General features: G+C 44.8%; 1 protein-coding gene across 3 annotated transcripts in view; it reads right to left on the reverse strand.

The window, feature by feature from the left end:
- Positions 1-27505, reverse strand: part of rbms3 (RNA binding motif, single stranded interacting protein) — a 267760-nt gene that overhangs the window by 132402 nt on the left and 107853 nt on the right. For all 3 annotated transcript variants that reach the window (XM_061092598.1, XM_061092596.1, XM_061092597.1), the window contains 2 exons: positions 23100-23257; positions 9260-9318 (listed from right to left, as the gene is read on the reverse strand). In XM_061092598.1, the coding sequence (XP_060948581.1) occupies positions 9260-9318; positions 23100-23257 (217 nt within the window). The remainder of the gene's footprint in view (positions 1-9259; positions 9319-23099; positions 23258-27505) is intronic.

Below are 27505 nucleotides of genomic sequence, written 5' to 3' on the forward strand. Positions count from 1 at the left end.
CCAGGGTAGCACGCCGCTGTATTGTATTTCCTGTCATTTTCCCCTCGCAGGTGTGGGCGTGTCCTTGTCAGAGCGCCGCAGTCGGGATCCGCAGGGGGGGGGGGGGGGGCACGGTGCCAGGGCTCCGGGCCAAGCGGGCCACCGGCAGCTCATTGTGCCGGAGACAAACCGAGCGGCAGGTTAAAAAAAAATCCCTCATCCAATATCTGTGCATGGATTCAGTGCAGCACAAGTGATGCATTTGGGAAAAACGGACAAGAGGGAACTGTTTAACATTCACGCAGCTCGGATTCCAGCCAACACGTTGTCCCCTGGTCTGTGATTCTTTATAATGACAGTGTGGAGATTGTAATAAGGAGGCTACTTTGTTAATGCTGCAGCCGGGATGGTAAATGGTCGATATTTATATAGAGCTTTGCAGTAGAGTGTATTGCCATTCATCTATTAATACACACTATCCTACAGGGCATCAATGGGGCAGCTCTTCATCTATGAGAACCGCACAGCCGACTGGGATCGAACCGCCGACCTTCTGGTTACAGGATGACCGCTCTACCCCCTGACACTACAGTAATCTGTGAAATTAACATATTGACGGCTCAACATTTAAGTATTCTCACATGAGGGGGTCATTTACTCTCTTTCTCTTCTTTCATCATCATTCTTTCATCTCTTCATCTTTTTTTAAACTTTGCTCCTTTGTTCCTTAATTAATTCATATCTATTCACGCTCATTAGCGTTAGCACAGCGCCATATGGCCGCGGCTACATGATCAGCACTAAATCAAGGACGACAGGCCAGACCCTATTTTGAATGTTGTTACAATCCAAACTGTGCCGTGAGAAAAACTGGGCACAAGACAAATGAAGTTTGGTTCCAGGGGGAAATAGATTCCAGTTCTACCTCTGCATCCTCTGGAGATACAAGATTATCCTCACAGGCATTAGGAGGTATTACAAAATAAAGTATGAGTCTACCTCAGTCTGCCATCCCCTTCTCTACTCTTCTCATCTCATTATTATATACCAACCAACTGTCCATCCCTTTACTGGCTATACTAGCCCATGCACGGACTTTACCACTACATATTCTTATATATTTATTTATATATTTATATATGTATATATTTTTGTTGTTTTATATATATATATATTTTATGTATGTCAGTGTGGTGTTTAAGTGTTAACTGTATAAGCTACTGGATGATCTAAATTTCCCTCTGGATTAACAGAGTATCCATCTATCTATCTTTTAACACATTTAGAAATATATATACTCATTTTACACAGGATATGTTGTATACAGTGCAGCCATTTGGAACACAGACTCTATATAAAGACGACAGTTCCCCAAAAGTGAAGTGAGAGTCTTAAACTGATCTCGGCTGCATCATAGGTCATACATCCTGCCTCCTCCATGTTAGTGGATGGCACGTGGTGTTCTCAAAGATGTTTTTTATTATTTTTTTAAGTAGTTCTTATCCCACTGGTGTTAAAGTGCAGATTAATGTTGACGGGAGTTTTGATTAGCTATTTGATTAGATATAAACAGAGTGAAATAACATGATTGACAGCTGAGACTGACTCGTGATTGGTCGAGCATGTGTATTGACGGGACCTAGATACCGCAGCTCCACGCCCTGATTGCTACTGTGGCAGCTCCGGCTCCGATTGTGAATGTGCAAGAAGGCAGCCTTCATATCCTGGATATCGTAGCTTCATGTCAGGATAGTGGCAGGAAGTGGAGACGCGTCGTCCGTCTTTATCTACGCTCTGTGACTCAGTTCTGTAAATAGCTCCACCACTCAGTCCCTGAACAGCTTCATCGGCTCGCCTGCTTCAGAGCGAAGCCTCGGCGTGTTTGGTGCGACATGTGAAGAGCCCTCGAGAAAGGTTTGAGACCTGAAGGGTGTTAATTACTCGTCAAGAGGTTGTTAAAAAGAGACCCATGGCAAAAAAAAACTGAGCAGCTACACAGATATTGCAAATAACACAGACACAGACACGTATATTTAAACACGTGTGCTAACCCGGCTCAGCACTCATGCACAAAAAGTGGTAAACGGCAGAAAAGACACACGGCAGAACTCACACAATCTTGTCATATATTCATAGCAGTATGAGTGTGTGCAGACCAGACACACACACACACTCACACACACACACACACACACACACTCTCCGGTTGGAATGTCAAACAACCTTGAATAGCTGCTCATTATGAAGCACTACAAGCAGAGTTTTACACAGAGCGTGCAGGTGCAGTCCTTCTACCACATTTCTCTCTCGCTCTCCACCTATGGAATATCTTAAAACACCCGCCCTCCTGTCGTCTCAGCTATATCTGGAGATTATTAACTTTAGCATTCAGTGCCATCCTGTGCGCCGCCGCCGCGTTATCCCCAATTGAGCGAGACTCGGTAATAAGCAATCTCATCACGTCAGGTGCTCGGCTCCCGAAAGCACCACCGGCGAGAGGAGAGGGGCCGGCTAAATATTTGAATAAAGCCGGATCGATGAAAATCAGACGCCTTTGGAAACGGGGAGAAAATCTCTGAGTAAAGACAAACATTCGAATGCGAACAAAGACAAAGTGTACGATTCCTTTTAAACAACTACACAGGCCGTTTCTTTTTTTTGTCGTACATCTGTTAGTCATCCAGGAGGACCGGCCGGGTCGCCTGCAGCTCGACTTCCTCTACGTCCCAGTTATGATTTATGTCTTCCTTAACTAATCAAGGGTGAGATCATTAGTCAGGGGATGTTCGAGGGGCCGGGGGTTTGTCAGGTCAGTGGAAGGCTGTATTTCTCATCGTGGGGTTGGGTCTGGGATAAGAGACGAGAGGATCTACGCCCCCTAACCTTCCACTAGCGTCCTCCGAGGCATTTGTCAACAAACAAGACAAGGAAGGGAGACCAGGGTTGTGTTGTGAAATTGACTGAGCCAATTACCAGAGTGGAAAGCCATGATGGTGACAAAACAAATCTGGAACAGATATTGCCAAGAGCCTGTTTGTGCTTTATTGGAATTTATCACAGATTTGTTTTGTCTTTGCTTGGATCCAGAAAAACATCCAGAACACAACAAGCGACTGAAATCTTGATCTATTGTGATCGGTGACCCTCATCACGACCTCATCACGACCTCCTCAACACTAAATATAGAGACACAATACTTTTTTAATACATGTCACCCGCTCCCTATTATCGTTTCCTCATATCCTGTCAATCTGTCACTGCAGCTATCAAAGAAAAAAGAACAACAACATGAAAGCGGTCAGACACACACACAGATACACAGACAATGACACTGCATGCAAACGCAGCGCAGGAAGTGTGGGGGGGGGCGGGTGGTACAAAAGGTCAGAGCTCAAGGAATGCGGCGGCGCTCACGGCCCGGCTGCTTCTATTTACGACAAACTCGGCCAATCAGACTCGCACTTGGTGAGCGGCCAAGTTGGAACTTATTGAAATGGATATTGAGGCGGGAGAAGGGTGGGGGGGGTGAAGGAGAGAAGAAGGGATTGTTGTGTGTGTGTGATTTGGGGGGGGGGGGAGTGCTAACAAAGGCTGCCGGTGTTATCCAGTGAAGCTCTGCATGCTGAATCTCTCCAAATCAATGTGATTATCCCTCAGCTATTGCTAATTAGAATCGTTAATACGCAATGCAAGCAGGAAAACAGCACATGCTTTCCCTCCCTCTCTCCCCCCTTCCCTCTCTCCCTCCCTCCCTCCCTCCCTCCCTCCCTCCCTCCCTCCCTCCCTCCTTCGGCCGATCTCGCCTCTTTCAGGAATGGCTTTGAGGGAACAGAGGCATTTGGAAAAGGTCCGGCTGCTGGCCGCACTTCAGTCGAGATTCTCATCTGCACATAATTCACTTTCAAAGGGCAGAGGGGTGGGGCGGGGGGGCGGCAAACAGAATCCTTAATTGCGCCGGCACCGTGCGCAACATAGACAAATGTTTATATCTCGTCCTTCTAATGAGAAACCAATAACGGATTGCAAAAAAAAAAAAAGGAAAACACACAGGGCTACACGCACGTGACAAAGGGAAACAGGAGTTCTCAGAGCGCGTCGCCTCATTCATCAACAGCGCTTCTGCTCCGAGTCATGCAACACTCCACTCAGGCACTGATGCAGCAATAAATCTGTTTTAATAGAATGTTACATTGCCTATATTTCTCCATTAGGCCCATCCCTTCAGATTGTAACGGTCAAGCGTCCGACAGGCTTTTAAATCGCCGCAGACGGAGGCGGCGTGTGTCGCCCGGCCGGCGGAAATCGATCGGCCGACGAGTTCACCGTGTCCACGCTGGAAGAACTGCATGCAAATGTGTTTTTAACTTATGTACGTGATGCTTTGAAGTTAATAATCAAATGTTTGGAATGCGCGATTTGAATTTTTGAGGCCAAAAAGACGTTTGCATGCTACATTAAGACGCCCACATAACTGAGCAAAGGCAACAGTGATTCTTTCAAGATGCCAGTTTATGTAATGCCCTCGTGAGTTTTTAGCATCCTCATTCAAAATGAATGGCGAGTTAGGGCAGAACCAAAAAAAAAGAAGAAGAAATGAGCAACAACACTCTGTCGAAAAACACAGAGCCACATCACACTATCTTCTCATCTCATCTATCTCCCACAATGCAGTGCGGAGGGCCATCGCGGCACAGCGCCAGACAGACCGGTGGATCTCGGCACGGCCTTATCTCCCAGCGGCGGAGGAGGAAGCGGAGGTCTGTTAAAGGGCTGAGGTCATTTCCTCTGCCTCCGGGCCGTGGCAGGGAAAATAAAAACGTCTCCACTCGGTCACTCCGGCTTTATTTCAAATGCCGCCGCCGCCTTTTTAAGAGGTATTTGTGGTCACGGAGGGCAAATGAGCAGTTTGGGGCGCTCACAATCCATCCCCCTGTCCCGCCAACCCCCCCTCCATCTGTGATGCAAATAGGGTTGCCAAGGGGCGGAAAGTTTCCAGTAAATTTCCGGAAACTTTCCAGAAACTTTCCATGGGAAGTTAAGCTCGGGAATTTTCTGAATTTAGGAAAAATAAAACTACGCAAATTAAACGCTGAGCAATAAAAACATCATTCAAAACTCTATTTTAAAGATGTATTGAATGCAGCATTCTTCCATCACATGCACAGATAACTCCCAGCATCCTTCACTCTACAGCAGGGCTATTGAGGCCTGCTGTAGTGTGCAGGACTAGTCAGGTAAGTTTCAATGATATTACTGGGGAAAATATATTAGCATGCTGATTGAGGATTGTTCATCTGTTCATCTAGACTATTTCCATTCATTTATCCATCAATTGTAAAATATGTTTACAGACGATTCCAATTGTTTGGCTAACTATTTATATCTCCGGCATTGCATTAGTGTTTTTTTACAAAACTTTTTTCTCATCTTATTCTACAGAACAATGCCACGTGCACTATCTCATGTGTGGAGACATTTCACCCCATCCAATGTAGAAGGAAAGGCTTTGTACATTTGCAAATACTGTGCAAAGACCTATGTTAGGAATGACACAACGATGCAGAAGCATATAGTGAAGTGCCCAAAGTTTCCTCAGGGCTCAAATCAGCCTATGACAAAACAAAATGTTTATATTTATGTCTGTATATGACAAGGGAAATACAGTTAGTATAAATTATTAGTTTAGTATATTCCCGTTAATTCCCATGGAAAGTTTCCAACTTTTAATATTCCCGGAATTTTGCTCCCCTAGATGCAAACCCCAAAATCTCCGCCGTGCTTCTACGGGCTAAATGTGAAAGTGCAGAGACAGATATAAAGATAGACGGGGGCATGTGAGCGAGAGGGAGAGAGACAAACGGAGACAAAGAGGGGAGGAGAGGCAGAGTGAGAGTGTGGAGGAGCATGAAAGTGTGAGAGGGAGATGAAGAGCTGAATGCCTCCACTCAGCAGCGGCGCTTGACAGCCCCGAAGCCCTTTCACAACCTCCCGCTCCCATCGCTCTCTGAACTGGGCTACATCCAAAGCATGTGTGTGTGTGTGTGTTTATCAGCCTGCACAGTTTATGCGTCTGTTGTGTTGCAAAACTGTGTGTGTGTGTGTGTGCCTGGAAAACCTGTGTGTGTGTGTCATAGAGGAAGGTTGGAGCCAGGGAGTGAGTCAGCACTGGGAAGATAGAGCGGCTCATTGAAAGGCCTGCGTGGTGGAGGAGAGCAGCCAGAACAGGCCGGCTCTCACACGCTGTGATGTTAGGAACAGGATTGATAGATCTGCTGCTCGGCCACTGCTGCTGCTGCTGGAGCCTCACACACCTCGGGCAGATGGATGGATGGAGTGTGTGTGTGCCGGGCCCTGATTACTCTTTGTGTGTGCGCGGGTGGCCTTTTGTGTTGGAGTGCGTGGGAGAGGTGCATCACATGATCCTAGCGTGCGTTTTGTTGTTGTTTCTGCGTCGTACCTCAGACCAGGGCTATACAGCTCTTGCTCATCTACGGAGGCTAAATGTATAGATGGACGTTCGCTCGTGGGGAAACGATGTGTTCACGTCTGTGCGTGGGCGCCGCACCTGTGTCTGAAAAATGCGCTTTTTCCCTGACACCTGACCCGTAAGTACCGAGAGCGTCAGAACTGTTTTTCTGCTTTTCCCACAACACACAGGCTTCACTCCCACGCTGCCTGTTCCACAGCGCGTATTATCAGCTATCCATCTTCCCATCGTGCTCTCAGCTTCTCAATCTTTTTTATAGGCATTATATTGGAACAACAAATACAAAAAAACATCGCTTATAGAAATGCGTTTATCGTGTTTGTGGTGATGAATAGTGAAAAGCAATATATGATGTATCTAGAATCTATATCTATGTATGGAAAGGTACATTTCTGCAGTAGAAAGTGGTTCATAACAAACTGTGGTGGCAACTTACTAAACCTGCATAATAATGCTATATTATCTGTATAGTTCATGGAATCTGACAGCTTTTCATAAAGCTGTTGCCAAGAAACACATTCAGCTGAGCCAGTTGTGCTGTAGCTGCGTCAAACAAGAACACAGATTGTGTACGGGATCTAAAAGGAAGAGCCGAGACGGAAAAGGACTTGTTTTTTTGCCAATAACACACTTTTTCCAATTTTTTTGAGGCAAGTGCACAAACTTTTTGGTAAAGATTTTATGAATTGTAATCAGTGAAGGTCGTCTTTAAGGGTCATTTATATATTTTCTCTATATAACTGTAAGAATGACAAATGTTGAGTCAGTTTTAATTGTGTGTTTTTTTAAATGACATGAAATGACATGCCTGGAATTTACAGTAAATCTAAAATCTATATGACCATTGTTTTAAAAAAAAGGATACTCTGAACCAACAGAGTTCATATTACAGTGCATTATTATCGGGATATGTTGTTAGATAGTATAAATTCAGCTTTTGAATTAAAACATTATACGTCCGCCTCTTTGTTCCGTGGATCTCTCGCTCCAGCTCCCTCCCTCTCAGAGACGACCAGTCCTGACCTCTTCTCTCCTCCATTTTTCTCACGTTGTTTCGGCAGAGCGCTCAGTGTGAAGAACTAAACACAAATAACACCACGAGGGGAGGAGAGGGAGAGAGGACACGGGCGAGAGGGATGCTCGCTGTGTGTGATGGCGGAACAGCGGTGATAAGCCGCTGCTCTGACATTTAAACAAGTGTCAGGGTCGAGGGGTCAGGTGACTGGAAACAATTCGCCACTAGATCAGGGCGATGTGCCGACGCGGCTTTGTTCCAGACGCACGCCGGCCCATCGGGCTTCAAAACACCTGCTTGTCTCCTTCATGCTTTGATACCTGCTCACCTTTCTGGAGACGGTGCGAGTTCAGATTGTGTCTTTTTTTTGTGTTTAAATACCAGAGAACTGTGATTTTCTCCTCACGCTGTTTCCCCCCTGTGCCCACCTCCCTCTCCTCCAGTGGGCACAGAGCAGGACCATCCCTTCCACTCATTAAATACATCTGCTTACATTTGCTTCTTGGCATTTCAGCGGCGCTGCATTCCAGGAGGGTGACTTATGGGAAACATTGTCTCTCCCTCACAACACGCGCTGGTATTCTCGCTCTGTGCATAACTCAGGTCAGCTGGACACCGAGAGGGAGGAACTGCGATTGAGTCCATTTCTTGTATTTCGTCACGGGAGCTGGAGGAGGTCGGATTCCCTCCTTTTCCAGCCCGACCTCCCCCGACGCTGCCTTTCTCCTCTTTAATCCACCCGCTGCTGTTCCCTGTGACCTGTGGAGACATCTTTCCCACTAACATGCATCCACTCTTGTCTCTAATAGCCCGCAGGACTCACAAAAAAAAAAAAAAAGAACCTGTCGAGATAATCAGTTTTTTTTTTCTATCCTCTCTAAAAGGCAGAGGTTCTTTTCCGCGGCATTTTGACCCAGAGAATCCCAGGCAGGATAAACCCGGGCGTGGAGTGGGGTTAAGAAGGCGGCTTCACCTTGAAAGGCCACACTTCAGAGCCCGGGAAACCACAAAAAGCAATTAAAAGTATTGATGGAACTTCAATAGCTCTTAAACAGTGCTGCCAGACACCTCGGGGCAAGTAGCACACTAATCTTTTCTTTCCCTCATCTCTCTATCGCTCCGTTCTCTCTCCCCTTCGCTCGCCCTCCTTCACTCACTCACTCTTCGCCGGAGACAAAGTTGGTCTCGATCATTTTCTTAACGGAAGAATAATAAATATTCAAGAGACATGCGACGCAGGTGGCTGAAGTGAAAAACAGAGCAGAGACACCGGGAAGCTGAGTGTGACAATGACGGTAATTAAAGTTTATCTAATCCAAACTAGCTTATTAGCCCGCTAATTGGTTGTGTATGTTCGAGCATGTAAATGTGTGTGGTGTGTGTGCGCGAGAGAGAGAAACAATTTCAACCGAGCCACTAATGTCACTGCTGCACGTGCGCACCATTTACTGTGCACAGCGCACTAATGGACACTCTCACAGAGACGCACTTTGCAGAAGATCGTCTTCCATACGACAAAAGAGGAAAAATCGAAGAGGAGCCAGGGAGGGAGGGGCTGACAGAGAGGGCGGCTGAACCTCTGAAGCACAAGCAGGATGTTTATCTGAAGCTCTCCTGCAGTGTTCACTTGCTAAATCGCTGATTTACAGCCCAAAGCTTCCATAGCCGTGTAAAAAGAACTTGTAGTGTTGTTCCTGTGATGAGACACGGTTTAAAGGGTGATGGCTGGAGCACTAAACACACGGGAGGTGTACAAGACAGACAGAGTCATTATTTACCTTTGCACTGGTTGGTGTTCTTATCCAGAATGGCCTTGGTTGACACTATTTTTCCGTACCTGTAAAGAAAAGAGAAATGGAATTCAGTGTTTATGACTCGTCTGGACCTTTAACACTCACTTTAACCCCCCCAGCTGGTTAAAGCAGATGTTTTAATTCCGCACTTTCTTCCATGTAGTTGCAGCTTCAATTTGCAAAAGCAGCACAAATGTCAAAAGCCATCGGGAGAGAGAAACCTCTCGAGGTTAATAACGTTACGTGTGCGGCTGACTTCTCAATGAATGTGCAGGCCCCTGACATTTGAGAGGGTCACCCAACATTTTCATAAGGTCTAATAGCACACATGAACAGTGGAGCGTCTGGAAAGTTCAGAGCAACATATTCAATTTTCATCCTAAAATGTATAAAATGAACAAATAAAAAAAACATAGCTTATAGAAATGCGTTTATCGTGTATGTAGTGATGAATAGTGAAAAGCTATATATGATGTATCTAGAATCTATATCTCTATGTATGGAAAGGTACATCCCTGCAGTAGATATAGAAACTAGTTCATAACAAACTGTGGTGGCAACTAACTAAACCTGCACAATAATGCTATAGTATAATAAAGCTGTTGCCAAGAAACATATCCAGCTGAGCCAGTTGTGCTGAAGCTGCGTCAAACAACAACACATATTGCGTACGGGATCCAAAAGGAAGAGCTGAGAAGGAAAAGGACTATTTTTTTGCCAATATCACTTTTTCCAATTTTTGTTTCACCTGCCAAGTGCTTAGAGACAAGTGCAAAAAACTTCTTGGTCAATATTTTATGAATTGGAATCAGTGAAGGTCGTCTTTAAAGGTCAGGTGAGGTTGGAAAAATAGTGACAACGAGTAGGTCGTGGTGGGTCCGACACAAGAAATCCATCCAGGAGATTGGATTTGAGAGATTTGGAATTTGAGAGGGTCACCCAACATTTTCATAAGGTCTAATAGCGCACATGAACAGTGGGGCATCTCGAAAGTTCAGAGCAACATATTCAATTTTCATCCTAAAATGTATAAAATGAGCAGAAAACAGAGCCGTAAAAATGTGACATAGTGAGTTGAGCTTTAGAGGTGCTGGTACTCTGTAACCCCCCCATACAGCCAAGTTAGTTGTAACACCTGCTTTCATTATTAATGCTGAGTGGGAAACATGTTGGAACCAGGAGTATGAGTATAAGTCTCGTCCCATTTCCTCTTCATTTACATTGTGCACACCTAGCTCTTACTCTTACTTTGACAAAGCCAGGTGAAATCAGATCGGAAGCCAACATTCCCAACAAGCTCTGGAATCATTCAACCAAGCACAAAGGAGTCAAACCCACGTGTTTCAGACAGAGGCTGAAAAGAGGAGCTGCAGCAGAGGGCAGTCTGAAGAAAGTTATGTATTTTCTGAACGTTAAATCGTGTTAACATTTCAACCGAAATAAAATAATGAGCACGAGTAGGAGCAAAATCTGTCTCTTTTATTGACCCACTATCTGCTTGTCTCAGCTAAAAGAGCACCATTTAGCATTGTGAGTACAGTAGGGATGTGTATGTGTGTGTGTGTGTGTGTGTGTGTGTGTGTGTGTGTGTGTGTGTGTGTGTGTGTGTGTGTGCGTCAATCTGCATGTGTGGATATAATTTAATGTATATATTTGTATATGTGTGTGTGTGCAACTGCATTTCTCCTTGTACAATTCCATTTGTGTAGGTGGTGTGTACAAGCTTGTATATAAATACATAAGTGAGAACAATTCCCTGTGTGTTTAACGCACTTTGCAATGACTGAGCAGAGAAGCATTTGGCGCGCACACACACTCACACACTCTCACACACACACACACATTCATTCTGTAGGGAAGAAGCAGTGGTGCATCCTGGCCCATATTTCACCAGCAGGGGATAATTGTGCCATTTCTCAACGAGTGGCAGAGCCTCTATTTACTGCATGCTGCGGTGGGGTGGGTGGTGGATATGAACTGATGAGATCCGAGAGGAAAACTACCAGCTCATGCACACAAACACATACTGAGTGAGTATATGCACACGCACACAACCACACACACGCACACTCACAGCATGTATATTCACACACATACGCCTAACCTAAAAAAAAAGGATATGAACACAAAGGCAGCACTCACCAATCAGTGGGTCGTCTCTCCTCTGCAGATAAACAGGCCATTTTAGCTAAAGAGATCCATCATCTAATGCAACAGAACAGGGCGGATGTGCAATGTTTGATCAGACTGAGACACTCCAGTGTATGTACACGAGACGAGCATGGAGCAGGGAGGTTCGTTTGATTAGGGAACATGCAGAGCGGGGGGGCAGAGACTGCAGCTTCTCACACTGTAGAGGACCAAGACCAGAATGTAAGATCTATTATGGTAGATGGGATTTCAACATCACTTTAAAAGGTTTATATAGAGAGTTCTTTAAATGCAACCGAGTATTGATTATATAAATGCTGGATGGGAATAAGCCCTTAGTGATATCGACTTAATCAAATTGTTATGGTTTGAAATAAATGCAAATATCAATATAAAAACAAGAAACACTTACAATCAATAGTTATTTGAATATTTGAGAAGGACACGTGAATTTCTTCTTTTAATTGACCTAAAACACTCAACAGGGAAAAATATAGGATTTATGCATACGATTCCTGCCAGTTTACTGAAGCTAAAATCCCAAATGAGGTGGAATCATGACTCAATATGATCTTTTATTGATAGAATACCGAGTAATAATGTATATGTACACTGTACTCCTCTAGGAGCATAGTCTGGGGGTCGGTTTTTTTCTCTCCTCTCTTCCCTCATGTTATGCTGTAATCTTTCTGTAACCTTTCTGGCATTTCATTGCCTCTGTACTTGTACTCTGTGCATATGACAATAAATTTGACTTTGACTTTGACTTTATATACAACCCACTGAGCTGGCTCCTGTGCTACTTGTCCATGTATCTGCACACAGGTTCCTGCCCTGCTTCAGAGCTTAACTGGGAAAAAAAACAAAAAAACCTCCATACTTTCAGTCTGGGAAGCAGTTAAGAAGCTCAGAGCTTTTGGCACAAAATTGGGGGAAAGTTCTCATTAAAAAAACTTTGTTTGGACTCGCGGGAGACAGTAGCTTCCCGATGCCAACTCATCACCGCTTGCCTGGTTACATGTTAAAGACGACTCATCAACGCGTCCCATCCGGCGTCCAAACACAAAGACGCCAGCAGCGAGATGGAAGGACGAGAGGAGAGGAGACGGCTTCTCGGGGCCGTAATGGAGACATATTGGAGCTGGATGGAGAATGTGATCGGAATCTTCATGTTTGTGGCGTGTGTGTGTGTGTCTGTTTCAGTGTGTGTGTGTGTGTGTGTGTGTGTGTGTGTGTGTGTGTGGACGACCCTGCTGGCGGCGGCTTCACCTCTCTTCCAGCCAGGCCTGGGGAGGCTTTGATGTGACAGAGGCAGTGCCTGTGAAGCGCAGGTTTAACACTGGGATGCTGTGGCCCTGGATGCAGAGCCTGTCTCCACTAATCCTATTTCAATCACTCTCGCTGCCTCTTATCTCTGACTGGCCCTCGGCCCTCTGCCCCCCCCCGCTCCCTCCCTCCTCACAAATCTTCTCCTCTGTCTCCCCCTCTTCCTCTCTTAATGTCTCCCTACCGTCCTTTACATTCCCTTCCCATTTCCCATACTGTATCCCTCTCTCCTCTCCTTCCGTCTCTGGCTTCCTCTCCTCTCCTAATAGGAATCCCGTGGCAATCAGGCTGATGCAACGTCGGATCAACCCCGCGGAAAATAAGACGCTAGGAATGAAACTGCCTATAAAAGATGGAGGCTTCATAAGCTATTTGAAGATGATGAAAATGTACAAATTGTGGTGATGTAAAACATGTCATTCATTTGACAGCTGTCCGGACTGTGAGAGGCAATGAAACTGAAGCTCAGCCTTTTCGGAGAGGGGGGGCCGGATGTGCACAGGCGACACCCCCGCACTGCGCTTCTCCTTTCCCCCCCCGCCCCCTTCCTTCACTGGATGAAATGATCCAGACGTATTCCCTTTCTGTCCTCAGAGGTGGGAAAGTGAAGTGGCCCCTTCAGCGTGAGAGAGAGGAAGAGCTGATCAGATCCACCACACGTCGCTGCACAGAAGGAGGATGGACGGACCACCCAAGTGTTGCTCTCAGACGCTGGGCTCCTCTAAAGGTCTGGGAGGGTGTGAATAGATTCAGAACGGTAATAACGGCTTGAATCAGAAGGTGAAACTTGAAATAATAAGACAAAGACCACCTTCTGTCACTGAGATGAGCCGAGAGGCAGTTGAACCTGTGACCCTGGACAAGGAGCAGAGATGAGGAATGGTCACTAATTCCTAGAGGTTTCATTCCCACCTCAGTATTCAAACAGTAATGTAAGTGTAGTGTTGCAATAAATTAAGTTAACATTAAGCTTTAAAATTACTATTCCACACATAGTATTTCTTTCTAACCTTTATAATCACTTGTAATTTAGGATAAAACTTATAATACTGTCAAGAAAAGCATTGGAGCTGGAAAAGTGCTTTTAAATAGGTTGGACAAAAAATGGGTTTAAAAAGGTTGAATAAGTCATGATATCTCATCAACGACTCAATAACCAAAGACCAAACTTTATGAAAGTCTTGATGACATTATTATGTAATTTGTCCGAACAGCATTTTTGGTAAATTATATCTAATAATCACTCATAACGATGCCATTTATATATTGAGGATAATATATATATATATATATATTACTGTCAAGATAAGCATAGAGTTCCCCCCAAACGAATTACATTTTCACAGGTTTGTCAAATGACCAATTCAGCTTGAACATGTCATTAATATCTGTGATGGTGTGACTCAAATGTGTGATGATTTGACACAAAACAACCCACTTGCAAATTGAGAAAGCTGGTGCTCTTTGATAGAAAGAAGAAGCAACAAGTGAAACAGATGCAGGAGGGCTGAGGCTTCCCTGAGCTGACTTGTGTAAAAGCAAAGAACTGTGGTTTCTCAGCACCTGTGCAGGGGGAGGGGGGGGGCAGGTGCAGGAGGCACACAATGGAGAACAATACCGTCAGTGTACAACCTCTTGTACGTCTTTACACGAGAAAAATAATTAGCAGAGTGTTGATACCGCAGCTGAAAAAAGAAAATGAGCTCTACTGAGATTTCTCCTCATGCAGGTGCAGAAGACTCCCGTCATCCAGCGTCACTTCCTGCTCTGTGCAGCAGCGTTTACCCAGAAGGCTTTGGGAAGCTCCTACACTGTTATATGAAAAAGGTTGAACAGTTATATTGGTGATTCTGTTGGCAGCACAGAGAAGGATGACTTATTTCTACAAATTAGTTTAGTGACCACTTTACAGCAATTTCCAGCCAACAAACAACTTTAACAAGCTTTTTCCAGTTTTTGGGATGAGTCACTCATATTTATTCGCCAATGATCGGCTCCTTAACATTTGTGAACTGAGAAAAGGCATTTTCTTTTTTATCCATGTTTACCCCATTAATCAGAAATTGCATACACAGTGAAAATACCACCAGGTGACCTTTAATTAAGGGAACATGATTCATTTAGTTCCTGATTTCACGTAAGACCTGGTTATTGCATTATTTCTATGATGTTTTTGCTCTGAACTGTTCAATTTCAAAAAATGTCTAATCTCCGGCTCAGGTCATTGTGAGGAATCTGTGCAACAATTTCACTGATTGTGATTTAGTTTTTCTCTGAAAGTCTCCTGTGATCAGATACAGCCCGCTGGTGCAGTTTGTATGGACGAAATTTAAAAAAGAAGTTGACGCTTTTAAAGAGAGAGATTCCCTGGGGAAAGAGCTTTGTGACAGAAGAAAGTGGAAAAGACAAAATGAAGAAAGGGAACCCGAGTTTCGTAAACAGGAATAATCTTTGCAGGATAAATTAAGAAGGCTGGTGGCTAAAAATCTAAGAAACCTGATGAAAAACTGTTCAAAAAGGAAAAGAAGAATCTTAAAAGACACAGAAATGACAGAGAAAGCGGGGGACATAAAAAAAATATGAATACAATAGTTTTTACATTTTTCATATCCTCTGAGCCTCTATAATGGTAGTTTGGTGTCAATGGTGACAATGACACATTTCACTCAAATAAATTGAATTGAGCTATTCCAGTATATTCTAGCCGTATGATAATAGAGTCGAAATTCTGAAAAGATTCCCTGTTTAAATATCAATGTGTTGGCGAAGGAAAGCAACAATGAATCAAAGGCCTTCATCAAATTGAATTTGGCTTCTGCACGTTATCTTTTTCTTGGCAGAATTGTGTTTTTGAAGGTGCTGGTATTCCCCTGTGTTTTGTGTTCTGTTGGCAGGTTTGTGGTGCGCTGGCAAATTTTACCTTCAAACCATTAATGTGTAAATGTGGGAAACATCTTGGAACAGAGACGCAATCTTGCCTAAAGTGTTTTTTTTACTTCTTCTGTCTGATGCAGATTTTGCTGTTTTTGTTCTTTACCTATTGACACGAATTGAATGTTGAGTCTTTTCTTGGAAACAACACTGATGCTTTAGTAACTAGCAGTGTATTTTACTGGAAAGATAATAATAAGAAATATGCTAATAGAAATTCCACAACACATACAGAATATACAACTGTGGACTCAAGCGCTGTCTTCCCAACAGTTAGTCATCAACCAAGGTGTGAGCGCAGTTCAAAATAAAAGAGGCGCATGCCAACGCTTGGTCTCTGGTATGAAGCCGACAGTAAACAGCGCTGGAAACAAAAGTAAACTTGGTGCGTTCTCAAAGGCTGTTGAACTGTTTTCAAATGCAGGAATGTGATGCTGTGCCAACATATCTACTGGAGCTGGAGGTCTGATCCTCCTCCTAAATAAACGTGAATTGACTGAGCCGCGGGAACCGAGGAAAAACTTCTTTAAAGATCAACAACTTTAGACTTGGGAAGTTTAGATAGATATGGATGCGTTGAAGTCTTTTATTTCCATTTTTAAAGGAGACAATGTGTTAACAAGGGTTAGAGGTGCTGGTATGTTCTTTGTTTTTATATCTCTGGACAAACTTAGAAAAGCTGCCTCCCAGTGTTTTCAGTCTTTATCCAATTCTAAGCCAAACAGTTGTTGAATAAACGTCCACCCAGTTTCTTGAGTGGAACTGACCCTCTCATCTATCTCTTGATCAGAAGACAAATACGTTTCTCTATCCCACAGTCGGCTCTTCGGGATCTAAGTGGGTGCTGCTGTGTCCTGGAGAAGATATGGAAGTCTGTATCTAGATTGGCCCTGACACCCATCTGGGCTCTAACCAGCAGACTGAGGATGTATTGGCTAGAGGACGAACAGGTAGAGAAAGACTGTTCTGTGACAGTTACAGGAAAGATGTTCAGACACCATGAACCAGAAGTGCTTCAGAGTGAGCATGGGGAGGCAAACTACACACTGGTTTACCAAGATTAGGGATCAAGAAGAGGTATGGTTTAACAGCCTGCGACAGTGGGAAGGCTGTTTACAGTCTCTTGCTTGGTCATCGTCAGAGGTCCGACTCGCACAACAGCCTCTGTTTGTTGGGAAGGGTCCAAGCTGTCATACCCACATGCCATCCACTGCTGTCTGACACGCACAAATGACCACATCTCGTCTGTGCCGCTGCTGCTGCTCTTCGCTGTCTGGATGCTGATCCAACTGAAAGGGAAAGTCAGTGGAGTGAAATGGTCGGGCAAGAGAAGATAGTCCAGAGATCTGAGGTTTTATGACTTGGGTCAATCAGAGACTCTGCTGCCTCTGCTGTTGGAGCTTAAAAACTTTCCTCCACTGTCCAGCTGAGGTCAGATGAAATGTGATCATTTGTGCCGACAACCGCAGTATTTGCTCTGATTATTTATATGCTATAAGCTAATGTCAAATGACGTAAATCACGTAAATATAACAGCTTTTAAAGGGATGTGTAATTTGTATTAATTAAATATTAAAAAGGTTAAGGTCAAGAAAATCATTACTAGAGCAATGACTGTTAACATCGCAGACTTTGGTGCAGAAGTGGAGGAGAAGCTCCTTCCAGACTCCAAAACGGCAAACTGTCTGTGTGTCATGTATACAGTAATTAGGGAGATAAATAATTAAAACGAACCAGCCTTGGGCGGAATCAGCTTCTCCGCTCGCCCTCTGCTCTGAAATCAATGTTTTGGGGAGTTGCGTTTTAGTTCGTTTGACCTGGCGGGTGAGACGCCAATGTCACCTCAGCAGGAGGGTGGGGGGGTTGACATCGTGTGAAGATGTGAGAGAAAAGACGAGCGGCACAAGACGATGCAGCGTGAGAAGGGAGAGGAGACCTGGAGAGACAGATGTGTTTACACATAGAAATGGTCGGTAAGGTGGGTTCTGCTTTAAGCAGATGTTTAAACTCAGAATGAGGTGGTAAGAGCGGTTGAGTTTGGACTTTCCTGCGGCTGCCTCATTACTTTTTGAAGACCCTAAGCACCACTATCTCTTTGTACCCAGAGTGACGCAGAACTGGACCTGTGTGATCAGTAATGCTGGTGAGGATACAGAAGGATTGTTGCAGAAATTGGAGAAACGGATGAAGCAAAAGAGACAAAGAGGACTGACGAAAAAAAGAAGGAACCCAAAGTGTGTATTAAAACTTGGTAGACACACCTTTGCTCACACTTCGTCTCCCTCACTCAAATGCCTCCTTGTGCATAATTAATATTAACATCTAATAGAGCTATTCCAGTATATTATAGCCGTATGATAATAGAGTTGAAATCTCGAAAAGATTCCCTGTTTAAATATCAATGTGTTGGCGAAGAAAAGCAACAATGAATCAAAGGCCTTTATCAAATTGGATTTGGCTTCTGCACGCTACTTTTTCTTGGCAGAATTGTGTTTTTGAAGGTGCTGGTGTTCCCCTGTGTTTTGGTGGCAGGTTTGTGGTGCGCTGGCAAATTTTACCATCAAACCTTTAATGTGTAAATGTGGGAAACATCTTGGAACAGAGACGTAATCCTGCCCAACTGGACCTGTGTGATGCAGTAATGTTGGTGAGGATAAAGAAGGATTGTTGCAGATTTTGGAGAGACGGATGAAGCAAAAGAGACAAAGAGGACTGAGGAAAAAAAGATGGACCCCAAAGTGTGTATTAGAACTTGGTAGACACACCTTTGCTCACACTGCGTCTCCCCTCTGTCAGCTCTCTGAAGCAGAGGGGATAGGCCGGCTTTGATAGCCAGACAGCTAATGTCAAGAGTGGACCTCGGTGAGTCATTAGGGATAATGTGCCACTGCTGAGTGCCCGGGCCTCTGCTTCATAAGAACAGGTGGTCCCAGGGTCACCCCTCCCTTCTCCTCCCCTCAATTTCTCTACTTAGCATACCTCATGGCTCCCTCTCTCCTTCCCATCCATCCTTTCCCCCCCTGCCTCCTCCTCCACCGTTCCCTCAGCACACACGGGAAAGGTTATTTGGACAATTGATGGTGATTAGCTCTTGATTTGGCTCGCTCTGTTCGTTTGATCAGGCTGTGGCACGGAGGCCAAAGCCAGTGCGAGCGAGGGTGCAGCTGTGACTCGGCCGCGGCTGAAATTGGGCGCGGAGAACCAAGAGGAGGAGGAGGGGGGAGGTGGGGAGGTGGATGAGAAGGAGGTAGGGTGGAAGAGGAAGGAGAGCCGGAGGTTTAGGGAGCTCTAGGGTCCTTTGCTTTCTTGGCGGTTTGAGTTATGGGTCCGGGGCTGCTGGCAGGGAAAACGTGAACTGTATGTTATTCCAGTTGTGGGCCCTCGTAAAAAAAAAAAAAAAGATCTCTCTCTCCCTTTAAACAGTTTGTCCAACAACCTGCTTCCATTCTCGCTATGCCTCTCCTGGGTGGTAGGTTGCTAACAAGAAAAATGTGGGTGCTGCCTAATACCTGGCTTGTAAAATGGGCTGTGAACTCTGCTTTGCCCTCAAGTGTTTGGGGCTGTATTGGTTTTGTCAGCATGGTTGGATGTTTTGGCTCTATGGATCTTTGGGTTGGAGGGGGTTTGGGGTTGGGTGTTGGGCTTGGGGTTGATACAGTGCCTCAACCTGCCTGGTTATGCCAAGGATTTTTTTTCTCACAGTAACGGCTGCTCCATCCACCGCTCCACCCGTTCCTTCATCCATCCTTCCCCTCGTACAGCCGGCCAGGCAAGTAGGAAGGCCTCTCGCTATCTGGGTGTTGAGCCAACAAATCCCCACTCCACTCCTTTGGCCTCTTCGCTACACCCATATATCAGGTTGACGGCTGCAGGGAACCCAACATCCAGCCAGCTGAACAAAACAGAGATTAAGCACCCACCCGAATCCATTTAATTACTCGTTCAACAGCTCTCGGCATGTCGCCCCAACTGCTGTGAGAACTTTGGTGTTCTCCAGTCTTTACTTTTGCTCCCAGCGACCACAGGGAGGTTGGTTGAAGGAGGTGATTGGTCTCAAAGAAATCTTGCCCTTGGTAACTCGCATGCTCTTTGTGTACCGCGTGTTTGTGTCCCCACGATTAAAGGCTTGGTTACCAGGGTGTGTGCGGCTGGGGGGGGAAGTCAGCTGAAATGTTAACATGACATCACATCTGCAGACATCTGCAAATACAGAGTTTCTTCACTGACGAGTAAAGCCAGCATCAACAAAGAGAACAAAAGCACCACAAAATAAAACAATGTCGTCATTGTCTATATCACACGTAATGTCCCACTCTCACGCGCTAACACAGGATTAATGCATTGTAGTCATTTTGCTATATTATTTAGCATTTGTTACGACTTTATCTTCAAAGGTAGGGTTGTCTCTTTCTCTTTTGAAATAACATTGAAGAATTTTTTTTTTTTTTAAATCCAGAAATTCAAACTTCTGCAAGATCTGTGATTGTTGAGATGTTGGAAGGCCGTGATGCAGGTAACTGAACCCATGAAGAGTTCACAAAGACAGGGGGGTTACAGCAAAAGTAGACGGCATTTCTTTCTTGGCATCGCTCGGACGATGTGCAGCAGCCTCCAATCAGCAGCTACAACATGGCCTGATGTCAAGAATGCATCAGTTTGGCGGCAGCATGTCCACTTTCGAGATATTAGGTGAACCAGGTTGGCCAGAGATGCCTTTCAAACCACACACACACACACACACACACACACACACACACACACACACACACACACACACACACACACACACACACACACACACACACACACACACACACACACACACACACACACACACACACACACACACACACACACACACACAAACTTATATAGTATCCTCGAGAGAGCCGATAGAGAGTGATGAGGAAATATTGCTAGGTCAGCTAATGTGACTGAAACTCCCCCAGTTCTCATTTTCCTAAAACTACAGTGCATTTAGTGGGCGTTTATGTTTAACAGAGAGTCTCCATGGGAGATCTGATGGGCTGAGGGCCAGGAGAGGGGGTGCTGGGTGCTGGAGGGGGGGCGGGCATCTGCAAAATATATATATATATATATATATATATATATATATATATATATATATATATATATATATATATATATATATATATATATAAAAAAAACTTGAAGGGAACCAAGGGTGCTGCAGACTGCAAAACAGTTGCATGACCTTTTCTTGAATGCTGCCACCCGCCAGCCACTGAAACACGGTCTGGCTAATTAAAGTTTCAGTGGCACTGGATTTTCACTGGCACACCTCAAGCAACCTTGGGGGCTATTGTGCGGGCGATACACACAGAGGGATGGATGGGAAATGTAAGAAAAAAGAGAGAGAGAGAGAGACAGAGGAAGCCGAGGAAAAAGCTGAGCCACTGGAGGACGGCACGACAGATCCAAGCAGTAACACACAGAGTCGGCGGGAGCAAGGCTATGTATTAGAATGCAAATCTAGACTCACAAACATGCAGACTCCCCGGGTGTTTTACATAAGCCCCGACTTGGTTTGCCCTTCTAAACAGAATTGCTCAAAACATTCAAGATCACATGGAATTAGAAATGAAATTGAAACTGTTCAACTCAGTGTAGCAGAGTGGAGGCTGGAGCAGAGCAAGAGATATGCAATGCCAAAACGCTGAGTGCTTTTCCAAATCTTATCGGACCCGCCTGTCAGGCTAATGGAATTCCGATGGGTCAGTATCAAGAATAAATGCATGACTTATGACATGGTAACCGGGAGCTGTACCAAACACACTGGACAGCATGTTCCTGTCTCCAAAGGATCATTGAATAATTGGCCGCGTTTGACCAAGACATTTCTGGAAATATGGCCAAGGAAAGGTTATGCAACTAGACAGACTCGCTCATGGCCTGTATTTCACAATCTGCTGGCCTTGTCTCCGTTAATGATCTTGACCCCCTTTTCGCCATTTTAGAAGTGAAAGGGCCTAATGGAGCCGAACAAAGCTGCTTGTGTGTGTGTGTGCGGTTGTATGTGATTGTGTGAGAGACAGAGACAAGGAGAGAGAGACAAGGAGAGTGAGAGAGTGCGAGAGAGAGAGGGAGAGTGAAAGCCCCCGTGACTGTGTGTTCCAGCTTGATGAGGTCTTGGTCTGTGATTCCTGGGGGAGGTGGTCCAATCTAAGCTTTATTCTGCCTTATTAAGCTGTGTGCAGGCAGGTGTGCATGTGTGTGTGTGTGCGTGTGTGTTTGCTCTATCAAGAGCACTTGGCAGATTTTTACGAGTGCCGTTGTGTGTGTCTCTAAAACACACACAGTTGGCAGCGGTTTAATGGGGTGTGGAAGGTGTAGTACATGGACCCTTTTTCATTCCTGCGAGCGCCGAGTGTGTTGGTTTGATCACTTTGTCATTTAAGACCTTTAATATATCATTTTGTGTGTATATACTGTACAGCCACCACAAGGACAAATGTGGAGTCTGTGCATGTCTTTTTTTTACTGCACCTTATGGGATGTTTTATTACAAATACACACAGAAACGCAGATGCATGAACATATCGATGTGGACTCTTGAGTACTCGCTTGTACTCTTGTCCAAAAACTTAAGTGAGAGCAGTTGTTTGGGTTAGTCAATCACGAGAATGATTTGTTAACGACAGACAGACTGAGCCGACAGCGACCGGGGTCCAGGTGGATCTGCTTATCTCGACATTTGACTTGGCTGTTCGCTCCGCGGTTTGACGCCCATGAGCTACAGCCACTGTAAATTTTTCGACTGCTTCGCAAACGCAAATTGGTTTTTCCATCCTCGTCTAAGTACAACATCATCTGCACAAAATGTCTCTCGTGTCTCCGGGCTGTCAGCTATTTGTTCAGCGACTTACTGAAATATGATCTTGTCGGGGGAATCTCCCCACCCCCCCATTCCACTTGTTTCGACTGCGAGATACAGAGAAGTTTTCCCTCTTCGCTAAACATCTTAATCATCTTTCAACTTGAAATGCTCTCTATTTCAAAGATGACAGCTCAAATTAGGACTTCCAGTGTATATGGATTAGATTTTTCTCTCATAACGATAACATCAAATATCCACTTTCCATCACTGACATGATCATAATAATTGACGAATGATCTTTTTTTGTCGTTCACACTAACGTTACTGTGGAATGTATGGAAAAACATTCAAGTTTCCAGAATAATATAAATCAGGGTGGACATTTATATTGGCTGCACTGAGCTGGGAGCTCCACGCACTGTTTAATACCTACAGTGACGAGAAGCATATCATGGCCACATAGACCACGTAAGAATGCAACTATTAAATCCCCTACTTAGGATGAGATTTACAAAGTGGCACTGACAGGAGTGACAGCACAAACCGCCGCATTTAACTGTAATGGTTCCCAGGACTTACGGTTGGCAGAGTTTGATGAGGTCCTGGTCGGTGGTCCCGGGTGGCAGGCCTCGGATATAAAGGTTGGTCTTGCTCAGCTGCTCCGCCCCTCCGTGGCTGCAGCTGTTGGTGCTGGGGCTGGGAGGAGCCATCGGATGAGGGGGTGGAGCATAGGGCTGCTGGGAGGAGAACAGAGAGGAAGGGGAAAGATTCAGCACAAATAACCAAATTACAGATTTCATTTTTAGGACATGGCGAGTGAAAGAGGTGAAGAAACAATAACGGGAAGCTGGAGGACAGAGATCAGGGATGAGGAGCCGGCGGCAAATCCACACAATGAGAATCCTCGGCTTCATTAACACCCAGCGATGCAGTAAAAAGCCACTGGTTCATTTTCAGGGTGTTCATTATTTAACTAACCTCGGGACTTCCTAATCTTAAGTAAACATTTTCCTCGGGGGGGAATCTGTGAAATTAGGGTTCATGAGGCTCCCGGCAGCTTATAAACAGTTTGAAGTGATGGCAACTTCCTGCTTACTATTCATACCCTCAAAACCAATTTCATCTCACTGTAAAACAATTTACACCTCCATGGGTGTGATATCTTGACACAGTAATCCTCTCCAGCCTATTTTATAAACATCTCAATATGTCTCCCCCCCCCCAGTATAATCTCTATCATAAATATATTCAAAATACATTAGTTATATGATTCTCCCCACACTTTCTTCTCCTCCCCCTCTTTTTCCCTCTCTCCTCTCATCTTCTCTGCTCATGTGCCTGTTGTGCTGTTAGTGTAGATTTATGGTATAGGAGTCAGGGCCTCCTGCTCACAGCCCATTTATATCTCTATTGCAGGGACACTGCACAAAGTGACAGGAAGAGAGAAGCCGGGCCCTGTGGGCATGAGCGGAAAGAGAGGGAGAGAGAGAGAGAGAGAGAGAGAGAGAGAGAGAGAGAGAGAGAGAGAGAGAGAGAGAGAGAGAGGGAGAGAAGGGGAGATATAGAAAGGGAGAGAAACACTTGGAGAGAGGAGTGAGCGATGAGGGAAAGAGAGAGAGAGAGGGAGAGAGGGAGAGAGAGAGAGAGAGAGAGAGAAGGGGAGATATAGAAAGGGAGAGAAACACTTGGAGAGAGGAGTGAGCGATGAGGGAAAGAGAGAAAGAGAGAGAGAGAGAGAGGGGGAGATGGAGAAATGGAGAGAAACACTTGGAGAGGAGTGAGAGAGAGAGAGAGAGAGAAAGAGAGAGAGAGAGAGAAAGAGAGAGATGGAGAAATGGAGAGAAACACTTGGAGAGAGGAGTGAGCGATGAGGGAAAGAGAGAGAGAGAGAGAGAGAGAGAGAGGGAGAGACGATGCACAGTGCAATAAAGTAAGTGAGTGATGGATGAAACGGAGAAAGAATAAATGGTCGGGGTGAGAGAGGGACATGAATAAATACCAGCACCAGCTCCAGTTAACCATGTTAACCCTTCACCCTCCCCAGAGAGAACCTGAAGACCTCATCCTTTGCCTTGAAAACACAGCAGCAGGGTTGCTCTCACACACGGACACACACAGGCACACACACCAGTAGCCCCCCCCCAATCCGCCCTACACGTTAGCAGCAGTAGCATGGCTGATTTGATGCGCTATTTTAAGCGTGTGTGTGCCGTGCCAGCGTGTGGCCGTCCCCTCCTCAGACAAAGAGCCGGGGTCCCTGGAGCGTGAAGAGGGAGCCACGTCCATCAATGGCCGGCTAATTACCACGCTGAGCTAAGTGGAACTGATGGGCAGCCGCTCGCTGTGCCGGACGCACCACACACTGTACACATCATCCGAGAGTGCACACACACACACACACACACACACACGCCGCATAACACCTATTTCACACAGTCGCTCATACAGTCAAGTACAGTGAACCATCCCCAGAGCGGCTGTTGGTCCGTAACTCGAGTATCAACTAAATCAAGACCAGGCCCGATCTGTGGAGGACGTCAGGTCAGAGGTCATCAGGACCAAAAGTCTCTCAGATCCCTGAAGCTGAAATATTAAAGTTCTTGTAGACCTTCTTACTGAAATATGGCTATAAAATACCTTTTATTATAGATATAAAAACTCTGTGGCTCAGGAGGTGGAACGGGTCAGCTCCTCCAGTCTGTACAACAAGTTGTGTTATTGGGTAAGATGCTGAACCCCAAACCCCCCCTAACGTCTGTGAGTCTTCTGGTTTCTTCCTGTGTTTGCTTATTGTGGGAATTGTTGAGTTTCTCTCTAATATTGTCAGGTCTTATTTGACCTTACTTTATAAAGTCCCTTCATATGACACATGCTTTGATTTGGCACACACACACAGGCCACATAACACCTTTATCACACAGTCGCTCATACAGTCAAGTACAGTGAACCATCCCCAGAGCGGCTGTTCGTCCTCTGAGGCAACTCGAGTATCAACCAAATCAAGACCAGTCCCAGTCTGTGGAGGACGTCAGGTAAGAGGTCATCAGGACAAAAGGTCTCTCAGATCCCTGAAGCTGAAATATTCAAGTTCTTGTAGACCTACTAACTGAAATATGGCTGTAAAATACCTTTTATTATAGATATAAAAACTCTGTGGCTCAGGAGGTGGAGCGGGTCAGCTCTTCCATTCTGTACAACTTGTTGTGTTATTGGGTAAGATGCCAAACCCCAAATCCCCCCTAACGTCCGTGAGTCTTCTGGTTTCTTCCTGTGTTTGCTCATTGTGGGAATTGTTGGGTTTCTCTATAATAATGTCAGGTCTTATTTGACCTTACTTTATAAAGTCCCTTCATATGACACATGCTTTGATTTGGGACACACACACAGGCCACATAACACCTTTATCACACAGTCGCTCATACAGTCAAGTACAGTGAAGCATCCCCAGAGCTGCTGTTGGTCCTCTGATGCAACTCGAGAATCAACCAAATCAAGACCAGTCCCAGTCTGTGGAGGACGTCAGGTCAGAGGACATCAGGACCAAAAGTCTCTCAGATCCCTGAAGCTGAAATATTAAAGTTCTTGTAGACCTACTAACTGAAATATGGCTATAAAAGACCTGTTATTATAGAATACAAAAACTCTGAGGCTCAGGAGGTGGAGTGGGTCATCCACTAACCAGTTGGTCGCTGGTTCAATCCCCAGCTTCTCCAGTCTGTACAACTTGTTGTGTTATTGGATAAGATGCTGAACCCCGTATTCCTCTTGAAAAGATTACATATAGTCTCAGAAAGAAATATAAGTTATTTTTGAAAATATGGCAGCCTTATTTGGAGTACATGGATACACCACCAACGGTACAATAGGACTGTAACTATTTGGAGCTCTGAATTACATTATTTACTGTGTCACTGCGGTGTTTCTCTGTGATGTGTCATCCTATGCACCAATTTTTTTTTGTTTTCTCTTTGGGTGGGGGGAATTATTTACTTTATTTATTTAATTAGTTTTATTTCATCTATGTGTGTATTTTTTTATTTTTTTTATTTTGTTATGTAATTTTCTGTAATGTTTAATGTAAAGTGTTCTGTATGCTCTGCATGTTCTCTTACATTGTGAAAAAACTTGGAAAAATAAAACACATTAAAAAATAAAAAAAAAGAAGCTAAACCCCAAATCACCCTTAACATCTGTGAGTCTTCTGTTGGAGGTTTCTTCCTGCGTTTGCTCATTGTGGGAATTGTTGTGTTTCTCTCTAATATTGTCAGGTCTCATTTGACCTTACTTTATAAAGTCCCTTCATACGACACATGCTTTGATTTGGCACCATACAAATAAAACTGTGTTTTGGATCTACTTCAAATGCTGCTCACCCACACATTCCACTTCACCTCCTCCACCAGCAGACGTCTTACACTGTTTTGGTAGCCCTGGTTTCATCGGCTTCAATGAAAGAAATGGAGATGCCGTCTCATGAGTCCATGTTGTGGCCGGAGAAGAGAAGAATCTTAATCTCCTGAGAGCTCCATTGAGTTATTTCCTCCCACTCACAGGAACATGCACAGCTGTAGTTCAAGCATCGACTTTGAGGCTTTCACCTTTTCTCCTCCTCCCTCACCTCTCTGTGTTATTCCTCCCTGGTCCACTTTAGCTTAAATTATACACACAGTACTTAACATACTGCATGACACATACAAATCCAGCAGTACAAACAGGAGACACTACACAGACTTACTGCTGGCGCTGAAGGTTAATTGAAAGCCTCTCTCTCATTTCAAAAGCTTTCCTTCTTTCTGTTTTTTTTTTTGTTTTAGCCCTTCAGTAATATTCACACAGCCCTCCTCCTCCTCCTTATCCTCCTCCTCCTCCTCCTCCCTGGGCTCCGGGCTTGGCTTGCATCCTGGGCTTTGGAATTCATGTGTCCCGCCCTATCGATTTGCTTTCATTTTTTAAGGTCAGATGCTCAAATCTTACACAATGAGGCA

Source organism: Limanda limanda, chromosome 19 (assembly GCF_963576545.1).
Source record: "Limanda limanda chromosome 19, fLimLim1.1, whole genome shotgun sequence".
Classification (NCBI taxonomy): Eukaryota; Metazoa; Chordata; class Actinopteri; order Pleuronectiformes; family Pleuronectidae; genus Limanda; species Limanda limanda.